General features: G+C 49.7%; 1 protein-coding gene across 1 annotated transcript; it reads right to left on the reverse strand.

Annotated features, from left to right (window-relative positions):
* Positions 1-10,888: 10,888 nt before the first annotated feature.
* Positions 10,889-16,376, reverse strand: THY1 (Thy-1 cell surface antigen). Its single transcript, XM_003819991.5, has 4 exons — positions 15,832-16,376; positions 13,589-13,649; positions 12,771-13,106; positions 10,889-12,235 (listed from the first exon to the last, which is right to left on the reverse strand). Exons 2-4 carry the CDS (start codon positions 13,623-13,625, stop codon positions 12,123-12,125), a joined length of 486 nt encoding a protein of 161 aa, XP_003820039.1. The 5' UTR covers positions 13,626-13,649; positions 15,832-16,376; the 3' UTR covers positions 10,889-12,122.
* Positions 16,377-18,185: the final 1,809 nt, after the last annotated feature.

The raw sequence follows: 18,185 nt of genomic DNA on the forward strand, positions 1-18,185 counted from the left end.
ATCTAATGCTGATGTGACGGGAGGCGGGGCTCAGGTGGTAACGCTCGCTTTCCTGCTGCTCACCTCCTGCTGTGTTGTTGGGTTCCTAATAGGCCATGGATTGGTACAGGTCCATGGCCCGGGGGCTGGGGAACCCTGTTCTATAGCACTGCGGGATGACTATAGTTAGCAACAATATTCTCTATAGTTTCAAATAGCTAGAAGGAGGATATTGAATGTTCCCAACACAAATAAATGATTAATGTTTGAGATGGATATGCTAATTATCCTGATCTTATCAGCATACATTATATGTATCAAAATATCACTATGTACTCTATGAATGTATGCAATAATCATAATAATAATTATTATTCGAGACAGGGTATTGCTGTGTTGCCCAGGCTGGAGTGCCCAGGCTGGAGCCATCATAGCTCACTGGAGCCTCGAACTCAGGCTCAAGCTATCCTCCTGCCTTGGCCTCCCAAAGTGCCAGGATTACAGGCATGAGCCACCATGCCCAGCCTGTATAATTATTATTTGTCAATTAAAAATTAAAATAAATTGAAAAATTTTTAAAAGAGCAAGAGATCACAGAGGTTAGTGAGTTCAGAATAATTTTTCATTAGCAGGCAGTAGAGATTCCTTTAGAGGGCCTACTTTAAAAAAAAGTCATTCTCTCTTTTAGAAACCTCTGTATACTAATAAAAATGTGTCTCATTGTTTCTGAGGCCTTCAAGATCCTCCCCTTTTTTTTCTAATGCACACATAAATGAATAATTTCTTCTTTCTTTTTTGTTTTTTTGAGACAGGGTCTTGCTCTTTGCCCAGGCTGCAGTACAGTGGCACAAACACAGCTCACTGCAGCCTCGACCTCCTGGGCTCAAGTTATCCTCTCATCTCAGCCTCCTAAGTAGCTGGGACTACAGGGGCACACCACCACACCCAGCTAATTTTTGTATTTTTTGTAGAGACAGGGTTTCACCATGTTGCCCAGGCTGGTCTCAAACTCCTGAGCTCAAGCGATCTACCTGCCTCGGCCTCCCAAAGTGCTGGTATTACAGGCATGAGTCACTGCACTCAGCCCAAATAATATCTCATCTAGAATAAAACTTCCCCATTGTGGTTGCTGTCATTCTGCTAATCTTCCTGAGGTCCACCTGTTTCTCTAGAAAGGCACAGGTTCTGGGCCCATAATTTCTGAACATAAAATTAGCTGGAGTTCTAGATGGAGGAGTCCTAGACTCCTTAGATTCTGACAATCTAAATTCTGTCCTAAAATTGTGCTTTCCTGAGGTCTCCAGCTAGATCCAGTTCAGTTCCTGTTGAACACCCCGTTTGATTTCTGGATTCCAGGCTGGATTCCAGATGTAGACTGAATACAATCCAGTTCCTGTCAAACATCCAGGTCAACCCTTGGATCCAATCATAAATAAAATTACTTGAATTCAGAGAGTTCAGGATGCAAATTGCTGAGGCAGAAATCCAAGAGGGACTTATCTGGGACCTCCAGAAGCTGTGAGAAAGCAGGGAGCTCAAGGGGTTCCGTGGGTACCTTTTGCCTGGTTCCTTGATGTTCCCGGAGGCCCTCTGCTGCCATTAGCCAGAGAAGTTTCTCTGCTTTTAAGGGCTCATGTTATTCAATTATGACTACCCAGATCATCTTATCTCTGTCTCTGAGGATCAGCTATGCCATATAACGAAACACAGTCATGGAAGTAAAATCTCATCACATTCAGTTTCCATGCATTGGATGTGGAATCTCAGGAGGCTATTTTTAGAATTCTGCTACCACTCCCACTTTCTGATATGACTATTTTATATTATCTCTTTTTATCAAACCTTCCCCCGCCTCCCCTCCATATTCCCACCATCTCATTCGGCTTATGACTTTGCCATATACTTCCTTGAGAAAGGAGAGACCACTTATATGAAAAGCCAAGAAACTTCAACTTCACAAAATTTCCACTTCCTTACCCATCTTCTTTAACTTTTTTTTAAATAACTTTTGTTTTTTTTTTTTTTGGTAGAGATGTGGTCCTGCTATGTTGCCCAGGCTGGTCTCAAACTTCTGGCCTCAAGTGATCATCCCATCTCAACTTCCCAAAGTGCTGGGATTATAGGCATGAGCTGCTGCACTCACCTTTCTTTGCCTTTAATTCTAGCTCTTGCCTTTCCAAAGACTCTAATTCTTCGCTTTCTTCTCACTCTTCTTCATCAGTCTTTCCCTGTCTCCAGGCATCATCGCCATCAACATACAGCCATACTCCAGAATTGCCCGTCTTCAACATAAACGGACTTTCCTGGACTCCACTTCCCACATCAGTCACAGCCACACTTCCTGAGAAAGAAGTCTACACTCTTCATTCACTTTCATTCACCCACTTCCAACCTGGCTCCTGTTACCACTGGACCGTCAAAAGTGACTCTTGTCAAAGTCACTATTCTGGCTACCTATTGCTGTGTAATAACCTCCTCAAAATTTAGTATCTTTAAACAACAATTTATTATGTCTCATACTTCTGTGGTTGACTGGGCTCTGCTGGGAAATTCTTCTTGGGGTCTGTTTCTCATGAGGTTTCAGTCAACAGCTGGGACTGGAGTCGTCTGAAGCCTCAGCTGAGCTGGACATCCAGGATGGCTCACTCACATGGCTGGCAGTGGATGGTGGCTGTTGGGTGGGAGCTTAGCTTGTGCTGGCAACTTGAGTGCCTATATGTGGCCACTCTGTGTGGCTTGGGCTTCTCAGAATGGCAGCTGGGTTCCAGGAGGGAGTGTCCCAGGAGTGAGCATTCCAGGAGAACCAGGTGGAAGCTGCAAGACTTCTTATGAGCCAGGCTTGGAAGTCATGCCATGTGACTTCTACTATATACTGTTGGTCATAAGCAAGACAAGGCCACGCCAGATTCAACAGAAGGGATTACCCAGGGGCCCAGTTTACATAGGAGGCCATCTTTGGAGACTAGCTACCATAGTCACCTGCGCATTGGTCCTCATCTTACTTGACTTCATAGCAGTTGACCCAGTTGATCACTGTTTTTCAAAACTCTCCCTTCTTTGGCTCCACAGACCCCTGGATTTCCTCTTTCTTCACTGACTGCTCTTTAATCTCTTTTGCACCCTCAAAAGCCTAAATATTGGACTGTCTCAGATTCTACTCTGGGCCTAGAATTATAGAATTATTCCTCTGTCATGTCTGCCTGCATGATCTTACTCGTCCCATGGTCGATGTCTACCATCCAAATAAAATTTCCAGCATACTTTTGTTTCTAGCCTGGACCTCTTACCTCTTGCTCAGGACTGGGATATCCAGCTGTTTTCTTGATGCTTCCATTTGGATGTCTAATGGGCATCACAGATTTAATATATCTGCTTTCCCACCTCAATGCTTCCCCAGCCTTTTCTTTCTCAACAGATGTCGTCATCATCCACTTGTGCAAACAAGAGCCCAAGGATCATCCTAGATTCCTTCTCACTTCCTCTCAATCCATCCCTGAAACAGCCAAACCACCAGTAAGCAAGTCCTGTGGGTTTTTTTTTTTTTTTTTCCAAACATTTAAGGTATTTCTTTAGATATATTTAATTTATATTGTTTAGCAAACCAATATGTTTATAGTGACAAAAAAGTATTACTAGTTTTATAATATAAAAGCAGTCTGTTACCCCATCCTAAATTCTTACTCCCCAAAGCAACCCTCTCAACTCTAGCTATTTCTTCTGCTATTTACTTCTATGTTTAAAAATTTCTCTCATATATATGTATATATATAAAGTGTATATATAAAGTATGTAACATATAAAAGTATATAAAGTATATTTTATACATATAGAACTATTTCTTGATTTTTTTCAGTGTTAAGTAGGATCTATTGACATTTCTTTTTTTTTTTTTTTGAGGTGGAGTTTCGCTCTTGTTGTCCAGGCTGGAGTGCAATGGCATGGTCTCAGCTCACTGCAACCAAAGCTCCCGGGTTCAAGTGATTCTCCTGCCTCAGCCTCCTGAGTAGCTGGGATTACAGGCATGTGCCACCACACCCAGCTAATTTTTGTATTTTTAGTAGAGATGGGGTTTCACCATGTTGGCCAGGCTGGTCTCAAACACCTGACCTCAAGTGATCCACCTTCCTTGGCCTCTCAAAGTGCTGGGATTACAGGTGTGAACCACCATGCCCAGCCTCTGTTGACTTTCAACTATGGAAAATGTGGTTTTAGCTTTCTTATATGCCCATTTTCTCCTTCACCAAATACATACACTTAACCTTTTCCCATCATCCAATATATCGTCATCATAATTTTTGGTTAAAATCCCTATTTAGTGTTACCTTAGTCCATTCATACTGCTATGACAAAATACCACAGACTGGGCAGCTTATAAACAACAGAAATTTATTTCTCAGAGTTCTAGAGGCTGGGAAGTCTAAGCTCTAGGTGCTGCAGACTTAGTACCTGTTGAGGGCCCACTTTCTGATTTATAGACAGCGTCTTCTTGCTGTGGCCTCATGTAGTGGAAGGAGTATGGGATCTCTGTGGGGCCTCTTTTATAAGGAGACTAATCTCATTCATTAGGGGTTCCCCCTGATGACCTAATCACCTCCCAAAGAGCCCACCTCCAAATATCATCACCTTGGGGTTTAGGATTTCAAAAGATGAATTTTGAATTTTGAGTGACACAAACATTCAGACCAAAGCGAATGTTTATATCAGTATGACTACGTAAATATTATTCACAGTAAATCCATCTAACCTGTTATGAGCATTCTTTTCTCCTCCCTCTGGAGTTAAATATTTGCCATCTTTTTTTTGGGGGGGTTGTGTTGAAAATTTAAAATATTTAAAAATATTTAAAGTAAATTATAGGTTTACAAGAAATTGCATAAATAGTACAGAGAGGTCTTGTCTGTACCCTTGGGGTGCAGAGGTTAGAGGTCTCATGTACCCTTCACCCAGTTTCCCCCAATGGCAACATTTTGTATAATTGGAGTACAGTATCAAAACTGGAAATTGATATTGGTAAAATCCACAGACCTTATTTAGATTTCCCCAGTCCTCTCTGTTTTAACTCTAAACGTATCTTGAAGTCACCGCTTCTGTCTATCTTAACCACTACAACTTTTGTCAAAGTTGCTGTCATCTATTTTAGGACCATGGCAATATCCTCCTGATTTCTTGTTCTACTGTCATTCTCCTTTATGTTTCTACAGAGCAGCAAGAGGGATCTTATAAAAATATGACCAGATCACATCCTTCAACACTTCCCTGTTACCCTTACAATAAAATTCAAACTCTTCACCATGACCTCCAAGGCTCCTATTGAATCCGGCTCTTGTCTGCCTCTTCAGTAACATCATGGACCACTCCTTACCATTCCCTCCATCTGGCTGTGCTTCCTGCATCTCTTCCAATGGCTGGCTTGTTCTCACCTTTGAAGTCTCAGCTCAAAGGACACTCCCTTGGGCTCTCCCTCATCACCCTAACTAATAGGTCACTTAATATTGTTATTATTTTTTAGAGACAAAGTCTCACTATGTCACCCAGGCTTGCCTCAAACTCCTGGGCTCAAGCAATTCTCCCACCTTGGCCTCTCAAAGTTCTAGGATTACAGGCGTGAGCCACTATGCCTGGCTATGTCACTTATTATTCTTTATTATCTTCTATATATAAATGATCCCAATCTATAATTATTTGATTTATTGATTGGTTTACTTGCTTAATATCCAACTCCCATACTAGAATATAAATGTTATAGAACAAGAGATTGTCTGTACCATCCACTGTTCTAGTCTCATTACCCCACATAAGGCCTGGCATGGAGTGTGCACCTAATAAATGTTTGAATAAATATTGACTGGATCAGGGATTCTTCTGATGGGCCTGTGTGCTCTAAGAGCTGTTATATCCACCAGCAGTTGTGTGTTAACCTAGAGAGGAGCTAAGTCCTGTCCTCAGGCTGAACCCACGATGGCTTCCTCTCCCTTTTCCCTGGTTTTGCAGAGTATAGAAGAAATAACATAAAATTTCTTTTTTTGCAATTAGTTTGCAAAATAGTAGAGGCTGCTTTTTGCACTCTTACTCATGACTCCTCCTCTGGGAAGCCGCTGTCGCCTGGCAAAAGGGCCCTACATATGTGTTCCCACAGCACTTTGATAAGGTGTAATTTATATTCAATGAAATTCACCTATTTTAAGTGCACAGTTTGATGAGTTTTGATAAAGGTAACCACCCCAAAGAGTTTCCTGGTGCCTTGGCTTCTTCTATTTCTTTAATATTGTGATAAAATACACTGAATATAAAATTTACCATCTCAGCCACCTTTAAGTGTACGATTCAGGCTGGGTGTGGTGGCTCACACCTGCAATCCCAGCACTTTGGGAGGCTGAGGGGGGAGGATCACTTCAGCCCAGGAGTTTGAAACCAGCCTGGGCAACATAGTGAAACCCCACCTCTATTTTTAAAAAAGTGTATGGTTCAGTGGCATTATGTACATTTGCACTGTTGTGCTGCCATCGCCACCACCCATCCATGGAACTGTTTTCATCTTGCAAAACCAAAACTCTGTGCCCATTAAACAATAACTCCCCATTCCCTTTCCCCACAGCCCCTGGCAACCACCATTCTATTTTCTATCTCTATTAATTTGACCTTTGGCTTCTTTTAAAAAGTTGTGGTTAAAAAGTCATAAATTACAATCTTAACCATTTTTAAGTGTAAGATTCAGCAGTGTTAAGTAGCAGCTTTTTTTTTTTTTTTTTGAAGATAGGGTCTCATTCTGTTACCCTGGAGTGTGGTGGTGTGATCTTGGCTCACTGAAGCCTCAAACTCCCAGGCTCAATCAATCCTCCCACCTCAGCTACCTGAGTAGCTGAGACTACAGGCATGTGCCATCATGCCCAGCTAATTTTTGTATTTTTTGTAGAGATGGGGTTTTGCCACCTTGCCCAGGCTCATCTTGAACTCCTGGGCTCAAGCAATCCACCCGCCACAGCCTCCCAAAGTGCTGAGATTACAGGCGTTAGCCACTGTGCCGGGCCTGCAGTTTCTTTTTAAGGTAGTTTTAGGTTTAGTTAGCGATGAATGCAGAAAAGCCCAAATAACAGTCACTTAAATAAGGTTGTCCATGGCTGCCCTGACAGCTCCACCATCATGGAGGACTCAGGCTCCTATCTTGTGCTTTGTCATTTGTAACACACAACTTCCATCTATCTCATAGTACAAAATAGCTGCTCCAGTTCCAGCCATCACCTCCACATTCCAGCTAGCATAAGGTGAAAGTGGGAGAAAGGCACACTTTCTCTCTTTTAGAGCCCTTCACAGAAATTACACATACTATTTTGTGCTTATATCCCATTGGACAGAACTTAATCACATAGGCCCATCTCACTGCAATGGAACTGGGAAATAGTCTTTCTTCTGGATCACACATTTCAGTTCTAGTTTATGGGTCCCATTGCTGAGAAGGAAGAGGATAATGCATGTTGGGGAACCCCCACTGGTGTCTTCCACAACTTCCCCTCCTCATAGTGCTGATCACTGCACTGAAATTGATTCCTCTCTCTTATTGGACTGTGGACCCCTTCAGTTAGGGGCTTGTGTCTTTTATAGCTTAGCACAGAGCCAGGTGCATTTAGGTGCTTAATGTCTGTTGTACAAATACATGATTTCAGCCCAGTCAGCTTATTTTAAGAATTATTGTTTTTATTATTTTTTTGAGACAAGGTCTCACAGTGTTGCTTAGGCTGGCCTCAAACTTCTGGGCTCAAGGGGGGCCTCCCATCTCAGCTTCTCAAGAAGTTGGGATTACAGGTGGCTGCCACTGCACCAAGCTCTAATCCTTTTTTTTTTTTTTTGAGACTGAATCTCACTCTGCCACCCAGGCTGGAGTGCAGTGGCATGATCTCGGCCCACAACCTCCGCCTCCTGGGTTCAAGCGATTCTCCTGCCTCAGCCTCCCAAGTAGCTGGGATTACAGCCGTGCACCACCACACCTGGCTAATTTTTATTTATTTACTTATTTTATTTTTATTTTTAGTAGAGACAGCGTTTCTGCATGTTGGCCAGGATGGTCTCAAACTCCTGACCTCAAGTGATCCACCTGCCTTGGCCTCCCAAAGTGCTGGGATTACAGGCGTGAGTCACCACACTCTAATTTTAAGACTTACTGAAGTGAAACCCTAAAGGGGGAAGAGGCTAGAGTCCTCTAGTCCATGTTCTCACCAAATTCAGGAAACTGCTTTATTGCAAACTTGACAGGTGGCCTCCACCTGGCCACGCCACTGCCAGGCGCTCCCCACCTGCACTGCTGGGCACCTCCAGCCATCACAGCCCCTTCCTGGTGCAGAGCCACACTTGGCCTCCATGAAGCTGCCACATTGGTCCTACCCACCCTCCATATGATGTGTCTACATCCACAGGTCCCACCGACCCCAGCTCTTCCTTGTGCCGGGCAAAGATGCCTCCTGTGGGTCTGCACAGGACATGTTTCTCCTTGAGTGTGTTGGGGACATTCCAGGCCTGAGAGTGTCCTGAGGCTGAGAGCCCCTGTTGAGCAGAAGAGAGCTGATGGCCCTCTTGCCTGGCCAGGACTCTCTGAAGGACTCCAGCTCCAACATTTTCTCACTAGTAAATGAGATGATTTACTCTTGACTTGGGGTTTGTTTGTTTCACATGTAAAGACACCTTCACAGCACGAAAGCTGCAGATTCAGAGAGGGACATCAGGTTGAGGAGGCGGGAGGGATGTGTGTCACAGGTCCCCGGACGCTGTGTAGATTTCTTGGTTGGCCAGTGAAAGTCCCCACATCTCACGGAGATCCCCATGCCCTTCCCGAGGAAGCCTCTAGATGTCAGAGATGCAGACATTGCGCGTCTCAGTGGACAATCCAATCCAGAAATGGGGGTGCAGAGAGGGGCTTCTGTTGCTCTTGAGCGGGAATTCCACAGCCCTAGGTATGGACTTAGGTGCTGAAGGGGGGGTACCCAGGAGAGAGGTTAGGACTGGCGAGGGAGTGGATGGGGATGGGGTTGGGGCATGTGTACACGAACCAGGGCTGGGGCCAGCCCTCTATAATTACCTGAGTCACCACAGATACCCCACAGCCTCCACAAGGCCTGCTGACTTGACCAGGGAGGGACCCACGGCTGTCGCGGCCTGTGGCTGAAAGTCTGCGAGCTCCCAGTCCTCAGCATGGTCATTCCGGGTAGGTTTATTTTATTTTTTATTTTTTTGAGATGGAGTCTCACTCTATCTCCCAGGCTGGAGTGCAGTGGCGCAATCTTGGCTCACTGCAACCTCCGCCTCCCAGGTTCAAGTGATTCTCCTGCCTCAGCCTCCTGAGTAGCTGGTATTACAGGCGCAGGCCACCATGCCTGGCTAATTTTTGTATTTTTAGTAGAGATAGGGTTTCGAGGCTAGTCTCGAACTCCTGACCTCAAGCGATCCGCCTCTTCCCAAAGTGCTGGGATTACAGGCATGAGCCACTGTGCCCATCTCTGGGTAGGTTTGCGTTGTGAGGCTTGATGCCCTGTTCTTCTCTTCTCCTTTCCGAAGTCTGTGGCCCTCTGGTGGCCTCTGTGGCTTCTTGAGCTAATCTCACCCACTGTGGGCCTCAGGTTCCGCTCCCCTAAACATAGCTGCAGAGGGCAACACCATCTCCCAGCACCCTTCTAAGAGTGTGGCTGCTAAACTCTTCAGGGACATAGTACTAGAGTGTGACAAAGACCCCATAGGAAGTGTCACACAGGTGCGAGGCTTCACACAGTGCCGCTCATTTCCTTCCAGAAATACCTCCATACTCTTTTACTATCCTGAGGGTGGGGCACCCCACATTTCTCTGGCATTTGATCTCCCTTCCCCCACAGCAGCTCTTCTCACCAAGACGCCGTTCCTTGGCACGGCGCTTGCAGCCCAAGCAGGGCTGAAGGAGAGGGGCCTGAGTCTCAGGGGTGTTCCTCCCCTTGGAGAGCTCTGGGCTGGCAGCATCTTGCTAAGGGGTTGTCAGCCTCCCAACCTGGGACAAGGACAGCTCCTCCTCCTCTCTTTGTGTATGGTAACTACAGGGGTGGAAGGCAAGGCAGAGAGGTTGACGGGAGGTAGCAAGAGTGGGAGCCGGTGGCATAATTTAGATCTGAGGCCTTTAAGAAAAATGCTCAGAAACAATCATCCTACCCAGTGCTAAATATCAGATGAGTCAGCCTCTGGGCAGCTGTCACCTTCCTCCCCCAAATTCCCTGGCAAAGCAGGGAGGCTGGCTTGGGGCTGCCTCTCTGACTCTGACAGCAGTTGGAACCCACAGCTACCCTGCGGTCCCCCTCTTGCCCCTAATCCCAGGATGCTCGCTTCCATTTTACTCTACTTTTAGGGAAGGAGCCAGGGATGGGCCTCAGTGTTCCCTCCCTACTCCCGAAGGGACAGTATTTGTCCCCAGTCCTTTCTCCTGCCGATGCTTTTGGATTTAGGAAGTGATGCCTTGAGGACATGGGCATCTCCCGCCCTTCGTGCTCACCCTCGCAATAGTGGATGTGCCTGGAGGGGACATTTCTGAAGAACTACCAGAGCTGAGAAGAAAAAGCAGACTGCATAGCTTAGCGCAGATTCACGCAAAGCCACTTGTGCATTCCAGAGCCAGGGCCACGTGGTTCGGCCCATGTGTTGGCAGTAAGCATGTTGTTCCAGCCAGGTGAGTCAGCAGACATGGGATGTTCGTTTATTTGGGCAAATGTGTCTCGTTAGGGTCATTCTGAAAAGAAGCCCAGTGTGCAGTCATTAGCCCCTGGGGTAGCGTCGCTACTAAGTGGTTGGGGAGAAGTCAGGGAAGAGGAAGAGGTGGCGTTCCCCAGCCTCACCTGTGGAGACCCCAGCGAAGCGGGGGCAGGCAGGCACTGCTGGAGGAGCGAAGGCCAGGTGGACACGAGGACAGATTCCAGAGGCTTGGTTTTATTGTGCAGTTTTCTTTGTCCTCAATGAGATGCCATAAGCTGTGGTGGCACTATACACAGTCACAGAACAGGAAGAACCACCGGGTAGGGGCTGGGGGTTGGGAAAAGCCATTTCCCGAGAAGTGTCCGGCTCCTGGGTCTCACTCCATGGCTTGCCTCAGGCCCCGCAGAAGTCCCTGAGAAGGCAGGCCTGCGGGGCAGGGGGCTGTCTGAGGGGCTCAGGCACCAGCCAGCAGGGGCTGGCACTGATGGGCGAGGGGAGGAAGTGCCTCCCTTAGAAACTTGGGCCAAACCCTGTGCAGCTCTGGGACTCCACCCCACCTGACTTGGAGGCTGTGGGTCAGAGCTCTGGAAGCTCTTGGGAGCTTGGGACAGCCTGAGAGGGTCTTGTCCTCCTTTGTAGCCCTCTCCACTGTGGGTGGAGGCAGGGAGGGGCAGCAGGGCCATGCTTTTAGCTTCCTTAGGCAGGGAGGGATGATGAACCCTCATCCTTTACCTCCTTCTCCAACCCTCCACTAGCGCTGCTTTCCTGGTCAAACCTGCATCTTCACCGGGTCATGCCCCAAGGCCTCTGGGGGACTTCCACAGTGGTAAGGAGGGCTGCCCTTTTTTTTTTTTTTTTTTGGTTGTGGCTGAGAATGCTGGAGATGCTTAGTTCTCTCCCTCACAAGGTAGGCCACAAATTCTTGGTGGTGCCCTCACATCTGGGGTCTTCAGGCACCAGCCATGCCTGCCGAGGAGTGCTGTCAGGACAGACCGTGTCCGTGCTAGACCCAGGCACAGCCCAACCACTCCTCATCCAACTCTCTCCCAGGTCTCTGGTCCCGATGGGCAAGGATGACCCCTCCAGTGGCTGGTACCCCACCATCCCACTACCCCTCACATGCTCTCACTCTCCATCAGGTCCCCAATCCTGGCTTCTCTCTTCACGAACTCTCAAAGAAAAGGAAGGATAAAACCTAAATAAACCAGACAGAAGCAGCTCTGGAACAAAAAGTACAAAAAGACAGCCAGAGGTGTGCGGAGAGGGTGAGGTGGCCGCGTGGACGTGGGTAGATAATCGCATGCAGCACTGGAACTCCTGATGAGGGGTGGGGTCCCCACTTCTCCTCAAAGTTTGAGGGATTGGGGGGAGGGGGTCAGCTGACTCAGAGAAGTAGGATCTCTGCACTGGAACTTGAGGCTTCCTGTCTCCTCCATGGGCCCCACCAGTCACAGGGACATGAAATCCGTGGCCTGGAGGAGGGAGAGGGAGAGCAGGAGCAGCAGCAGCCACGAGGTGTTCTGAGCCAGCAGGCTGATGCCCTCACACTTGACCAGTTTGTCTGCAGAAAGAGAAGGGGGCCAGGGGCGGGGTAGGAAGGAAGACGGATCAGGACTCAGGCAGGCACAGGCCCAAAGCAAGGGTGTACTCCCTTTGGGAGGTGGGTACTGCAATGTCTTAGCTGGGACCAGGAGCAGCCCGGTCTCACAGAACCAGCCATCTTTCCCATTTGCAGATTACTGATCTCTTGCACACGTGTCATCTTATGAAAACCTTACTAAACATCATGACAAGAAAACTGGCTGAGGGAGGTGGTATCATCCCTGTTTTCCCGCTGGGGAGAAGGAAGATTAGGGAGGCCAAAGGCCTTGCCCACAGTTCTGGTGGAACCACACTACTCTGCCTGTCTGACTGGCCCTGAGCTCTTCACCCCATTCACACCGAAGGCAATGGTTCCCCAGTTGACCAGGCAGCAGTTGGGAGAGGGTGAGAGCGTTATGGGGCTATTCTCCTCTCTAGTCCAGCCAAGGGAACTGCCTGCTGTCCCCGAGCCTGGCTCTCCCAGCTCACTTGACCTTGTTAGGGGCTTGTCTCACCTCTGAGCACTGTGACGTTCTGGGAGGAGATGGGTGGGGAATGGCCAGAGTGGTGGAGTGCGCACGTGTAGGTGCCCTCGTCCTTGCTAGTGAAGGCGGATAAGTAGAGGACCTTCATGTTGTATTTGCTGGTGAAGTTGGTTCGGGAGCGGTATGTGTGCTCAGGCACCCCCACAGTGCCAAAGAGCACGTGCTTCTTTGTCTCACGGGTCAGGCTGAACTCGTACTGGATGGGTGAACTGCTGGTATTCTCATGGCGGCAGTCCAGACGAAGGCTCTGGTCCACTAGGCAGGCCGTTAGGCTGGTCACCTTCTGCCCCCGGGAGACCTGCAAGACTGGCACCAGCAGTGCCTCCTTCAAATTGGAGGGGCCTGCGGCGCAGGGGCCTCCCACCCACCTGAAGTGGAGAGATGGGCCTGGCTAGGGAGGGGACCGGGGTCTGCTCTCTGAGTGCCTTTCCCCACCCCAGGGATCCCACTTCTCCTTTGCAGACCCCAGCCTCCCTCCCCAGTCTGCTTGAGCCTTGGATCCTATCAATGTGTTTCAAGGACAGGAGATCTTAGGGAGTTGATGCAGGTTCTGGATTCTCAGTTGGGGATTCTAGTTCAATAGTGTGAAGGAGGGCTCCGCAAACTGTGTTTCCAAAAACCACCTCAGGCCGTCAGAATATCAGCGCGGTGGATTGGCTGACTTCGGGATGAAAAAGAGCCCTCTCTTTGTCACCTGCGCTTTTCTGAGACTGTGAGGGAGAAGCTGCTTCTCTGGAGGGAAGGAAGCCAGGGTGCCTGGAGCCCCAGTCCTGCCCCATGCTGGGTACCTGTTAGCAGGAGAGCGATGCTGATAGCCAGGTTCATGGTTCTGGGATCTCAGTCCTGGATCTGGGGTGGGAACAGGATGGGAATCAGCCAAGCTGTGCCACACTTACCGCCAGGGCTGGGGGTCCCTGGGAACATGGCATAGTGGCTATAGCAGTCATCTAAGTCCCTCTCTCCATTCCCCCTCTCGTCCCTGCATCTCACTGAACATGATACTGCCACTGGCTCTTTCCTGCTCAGGGAAAGCAAGGAAGGAGGGAGAACAAGCCCAGTCATGGTGTGTTTCTGCGCTTGGCCATGGAGCACTTACTAGCTGGGTGACTTTAAGTAACTTTACCACTCTTTCTCCTCTTCTTACATTAACATAGTGTATGGTAATGTAAGACCTATGAGGGCTGAGGCTTCGTATTTTTAAAAAAAATTTAATCGTGGTAAAATACAAAAAGCATAATAATTACTATTTTAACCATTTAAATTCAGTACTTAAATTCAGTATATTCAGCAGTGCTGAATACATTCACGTTGCTATGCAGCCCATCTCCGGAACTCTTTTTGTCTTTCAAAGTAAAACTCTGTATCTGTTAAACAAAGACTCCCCATTTAGGGACTTCCCATTTCCTGTTCAGAAGAAAATCCCCAATGCTCAAAACCGTTTCCATTTGCAGATTACTGGCATATAGCATACATTCCAAAGATATTTATTGTGAATGAATGAATGAATCTCTCTGAATCTTACATACCCACCGGGTTATGATGGGGGTTAAGAAAAACAACCAACAGCTGGCGATGACTGCTTCATATACGTGAGACACAAATCCCTAAGTCACTCGCCATCCCCAGTGGATGGCTAGAGACCATTCACCATAGCTAAGGATGCTCCCAGATAGGGAGCATCTATTCCTATCTGGATAGGACACAAGCTAATCGTGTTCCTGGAGGAGAGAAAGCCATAGTGATCTCCGATTGTATGTGAGCCAAGGATGCTTCCCAATGTCCAGCTCTCTGGAGTTCCTGGGACTGCAGTTTTCCAGCCCAGTTTCAATCGCCACCCTGGATAGGCTGTCTGCCTGGTCTTTTTTTTTTTTTGCAGCCTCGGCTGAACCAACCCTTGGCGAGGCGACGCGGAGCCGGTAGCCTAGCCTATCTGCAGAGCAGTGCTCGCCCAGGAGAGGCCACAGAAGGGGCGTGCACCCGCGAGAGCGCGCAGGGCATTGCCTCGGTTGAGTGCGCCCGGGTGCGCAGGGCGCGCCACTAGACGAGTTCAGGGTCCCTGGCGCTCAGCCCCTTGACGGGTGAGGCTAGGATCCCGCGGCGGCTGCAGCTACAATCAATGCTCTCTCTGTCCCGGGGTGGAGCTGCTGCCCTGAGCCAGATCCAGGAGGAAGGGGGGTCGGCATCTGGCTTTTGATTCGAGGACTCTTGTTTGAGATGTTGTGCGGGCTTGGGATCTAGGAGGGGAAGGGGGAGCAATGGCCAGAGCAAGAAAGGGAAGAAATGGGTCTGGGGCTGGAGAGGGTAGAAGAGCCAGGGGAGGGGTGGAGAGCGGCTGGGGAGGTGCAGTCTGTATTCATTTCCTCTGGTCTGTGTCCTCAGGCGGCTCCAGACCCAGAGAAGGTCTGCTCTTCCTCCCTCTCAAGCCCCCGGCTGGCCTCACCCTTATTCCATTTCCGTATTCCAATCCTCTCCTTTCCCAAATGAGTCCCCCTTCCCCCTCTCTCATCCTTTTCCAGCTCTCCCCTCCCCCCTCCGCCCGCCTTCCACCCAGTCCCCGCCTGCGGCACTGCGGCTTCCTTCTCCTCCGGTGCCCCGCACCCAGCCCGCCGCGAGGTCACCCGGCAGATTCCCTCTAGCTCGCCATCCTCCGTCCTCTCCCCGCAGTTTCATCCGTCCTCCTCCCCGCCTCTGCGAGCTGGGTTTAGGGACGTCTGGGTGGAACGTAGACCCACAGGCTGTCCTTGGTGCCCTTCCTCCCTGTTCTCCAGCGCCCCAGCCCCAGACACCAGTCCCCCAGCGGGCGAAAGCCCGGGAGCGCCCTCCCCGAAAGACATCGGGGTGCCACGCGGCCCCTGCCCTGCAGTAGCATCCCCCTCCCGCCCCTGCCTGGAAAGCAGGCCCCTCCCTAAGCTCTGCTCCCTTCTTCCCTGGGCGCCCTCGGACCGTGGCCCGAAGCCTAGTGTTGGGAAGTCTTGCATGGGCGCCTGACGGCGGTCCCCGAGCCCCAGGTCCCACCGGCTCCAGTTCCCACCTGGACTGGGGTCTTCCGCTGCTGCAGCCTCCTCCAGACGCGCCGCCGCCTCCGGTTGCTGCACCCAGCTCGGAGCCCGCAGTTTTCACCGGGGATGGAGGAGAGGGGGAGCGGGGAGCCGGGGGCTCAGCCAATCAGAGGCGGAGATTGGGGGAGAAAGGATGGCAGGGTGGGGTGGGGGGTGGGGAAGGAAGAGAAGGCGGTCCCGCATTGGTGTGAGAGTGGCAGGTTGCGGCGGAAGGGGGCCCTCACCCTGTGGCTGGCAGGCCTGGCCAGGGACGGGAGGGTTCGGGACCCCGGGGATCAGGGTGCGGCAGCCCAAAGAACATTATCCTCCTCCCTGAGTCCCGCAATGGTTGTTCCCCTTTTAAGGCTTTAACCCTTTCTTCTGACCTATTCTTCAGGAGTCTGTGGGAAAACCAAAGTGTAAGAGGTGCAGGATGCCGGCCGGGAGCGCCCACGCCTCCGCATTTCCTTTTCAGCTGGAGCCCACCTCCTCCGGAGCCTCCAGTGAGAAGTTTTGGAATATTCCAGTCTTTCTGAAAGGAAGCTGGTTGGGTGTTTTTCAATGTTGGAGCAGCCCTTCGGAAGCAAGGCAGGTCCTGGACCCACCCTGTCCCTGTCCGTCCCTGGTCCCCAGCCCCATTTCGCCCCCTCATCTATTCCAGAGCACCCAGCCCTTCAGGGGGCTGCAGGCGCTTTTTGCTCTGGGCATTACGTCTTCTTCAGCCCCTGGGCTGGCACCTTCTGGTCCAGACAGCTGGAAGGTTCTTCTGGCTTTCCTGAGTACAGTCTGCTTGTTTGGTCTTCAGACCAGGAAGGGAGTGTTGCCTTTTAGCAGGCACTGTGCTGGGCACATTACATTCATGGCGACCTTTAACCCATGGCCGCCTGCTGGGTTCATCCCATCTCAATCCTCACCTCCTGTCTTGGCTGGTAAGTGGGAGAGCTGGAGAACTGACCTGGGCTATGGACCCCAGCTCTCAAGGGTGAGCCATTCCTCTTGCTCATCCCTGCCTAGTGGGAGAAGAGAGAGAGGAACTCTGGGAAAGAGGAGGAGACAGCACAAAAAGGACTGAGTCGAGGCCAACTCCTGATCACCTGGGGCACTCCTGATAACCAACCGATTGGATGTCACCAGAAGCCCTAGGCTCATTTTTAGAGACAGTGCTGATGACTTTCTCTCACTCACAGGTGTGGTGAATTTTTTTGAACTAACGTTTATTTGATTGATTTGTATCCTGCCGACCTCTTTATGAATTCTGGTCACGACATTCTGTGGGCTGGCCCTGCCTCCCCAATATCTGCCTGCCCGTTCTCCTATTTCTTCATGGAAGTCAGCCCTGGCACCTTCCCTGCAGTTTCTGATACTGCAGTGGCACTGTTGGAAGCCACTGTTGGAAGCTTGCAAGTGGGAGGAGATTCGCTTGGTTTCCCAGCATTTAGGGTGATGGAACACTCTAACTGGAATGAGCCTTGCAGACGGTTAAGTCCAAAGGAGCTATTCACTTTGGTAAACCGAGAGGTTTCTAGGGCATTTTATGAAAAATGCAGCTGGCCTTGCCCACCTAGGACCTCCTTAATCTAGTACTAGAGCCAGCTGAGTCTGCACTTTTCTCACGCTCCCCAGGATCTGGGGACTCTAACACATGATCTGGTAAGACTGTCCCTCTTCATAGGTGAGCTAACCTGGCTTCTTGTTTGTAGGGTACTTTTTAAGGCCATGAATGTCCTGGCCCCTGGCTGCTGACTTCCCTCCTCCCTCCAACTCCATCCCAGCCATCTTCCCATTCATCTATCTGATGCATTCCAGACACACTGGCTCTGGCTTCTGTCTGTCTCTTCATGGCAGCGTGCTCCTTCCTGCTTAACAGCTTTCTGATTCTGAGTCCAGGGTTCTTAACTGCAGAAGGCATCTGGGCTCTGCTGGCTGAGGCCCTGGATGCTCCGTTTCCCACTCTTTGGCCCTGTCTCTGAGTGTTGCTGGGTGGAAGGCCTAGCAGTGCTATTTTGATAAGGTTATGAGGACCTGGCCTAATTTCTGGGTCCCCAAGCACCTTACTTTTAGGAAGGGGAGGGGAGTATAGACTGTAGAAGGTGTGGCAATTCTGTGTCTGCCAAGCAAGATCTCTGATTGGATGGAATTAATGGCTCTGATTAGACATCTGAGGTCAGGGGATAGAGCACAAGGTGGTGGAGGGAGGAGATTTTAAAACTCCATTTACTGTGGATAGGATCGGAGTGCTGAAACCAGCAAGGCTTTAAAGGAATCCAGCTAAGGCAAGACTTCCTGCCAGAAGACTGTGGCTGCCCTGTTGGTCTCTTAGATCTCTCTTTTCCCACCATCTCCTGTT

This window comes from Pan paniscus, chromosome 9, assembly GCF_029289425.2.
Source record: "Pan paniscus chromosome 9, NHGRI_mPanPan1-v2.0_pri, whole genome shotgun sequence".
NCBI lineage: Eukaryota > Metazoa > Chordata > Mammalia > Primates > Hominidae > Pan > Pan paniscus.

What these genes read in the sequence shown, in the direction of transcription:
- THY1 (XM_003819991.5), bottom strand. Translation starts at nt 13,625, where the DNA reads ATGAACCTGGCTATCAGCATCGCTCTCCTGCTAACAG. An exon ending in CATCGCTCTCCTGCTAACAG is followed by an intron (nt 13,107 to 13,588) that starts GTACCCAGCATG and finishes TGCTGGTGCCAG; the next exon opens with TCTTGCAGGTCTCCCGGGGG. An exon ending in GAACGTCACAGTGCTCAGAG is followed by an intron (nt 12,236 to 12,770) that starts GTGAGACAAGCC and finishes CTCTTTCTGCAG; the next exon opens with ACAAACTGGTCAAGTGTGAG.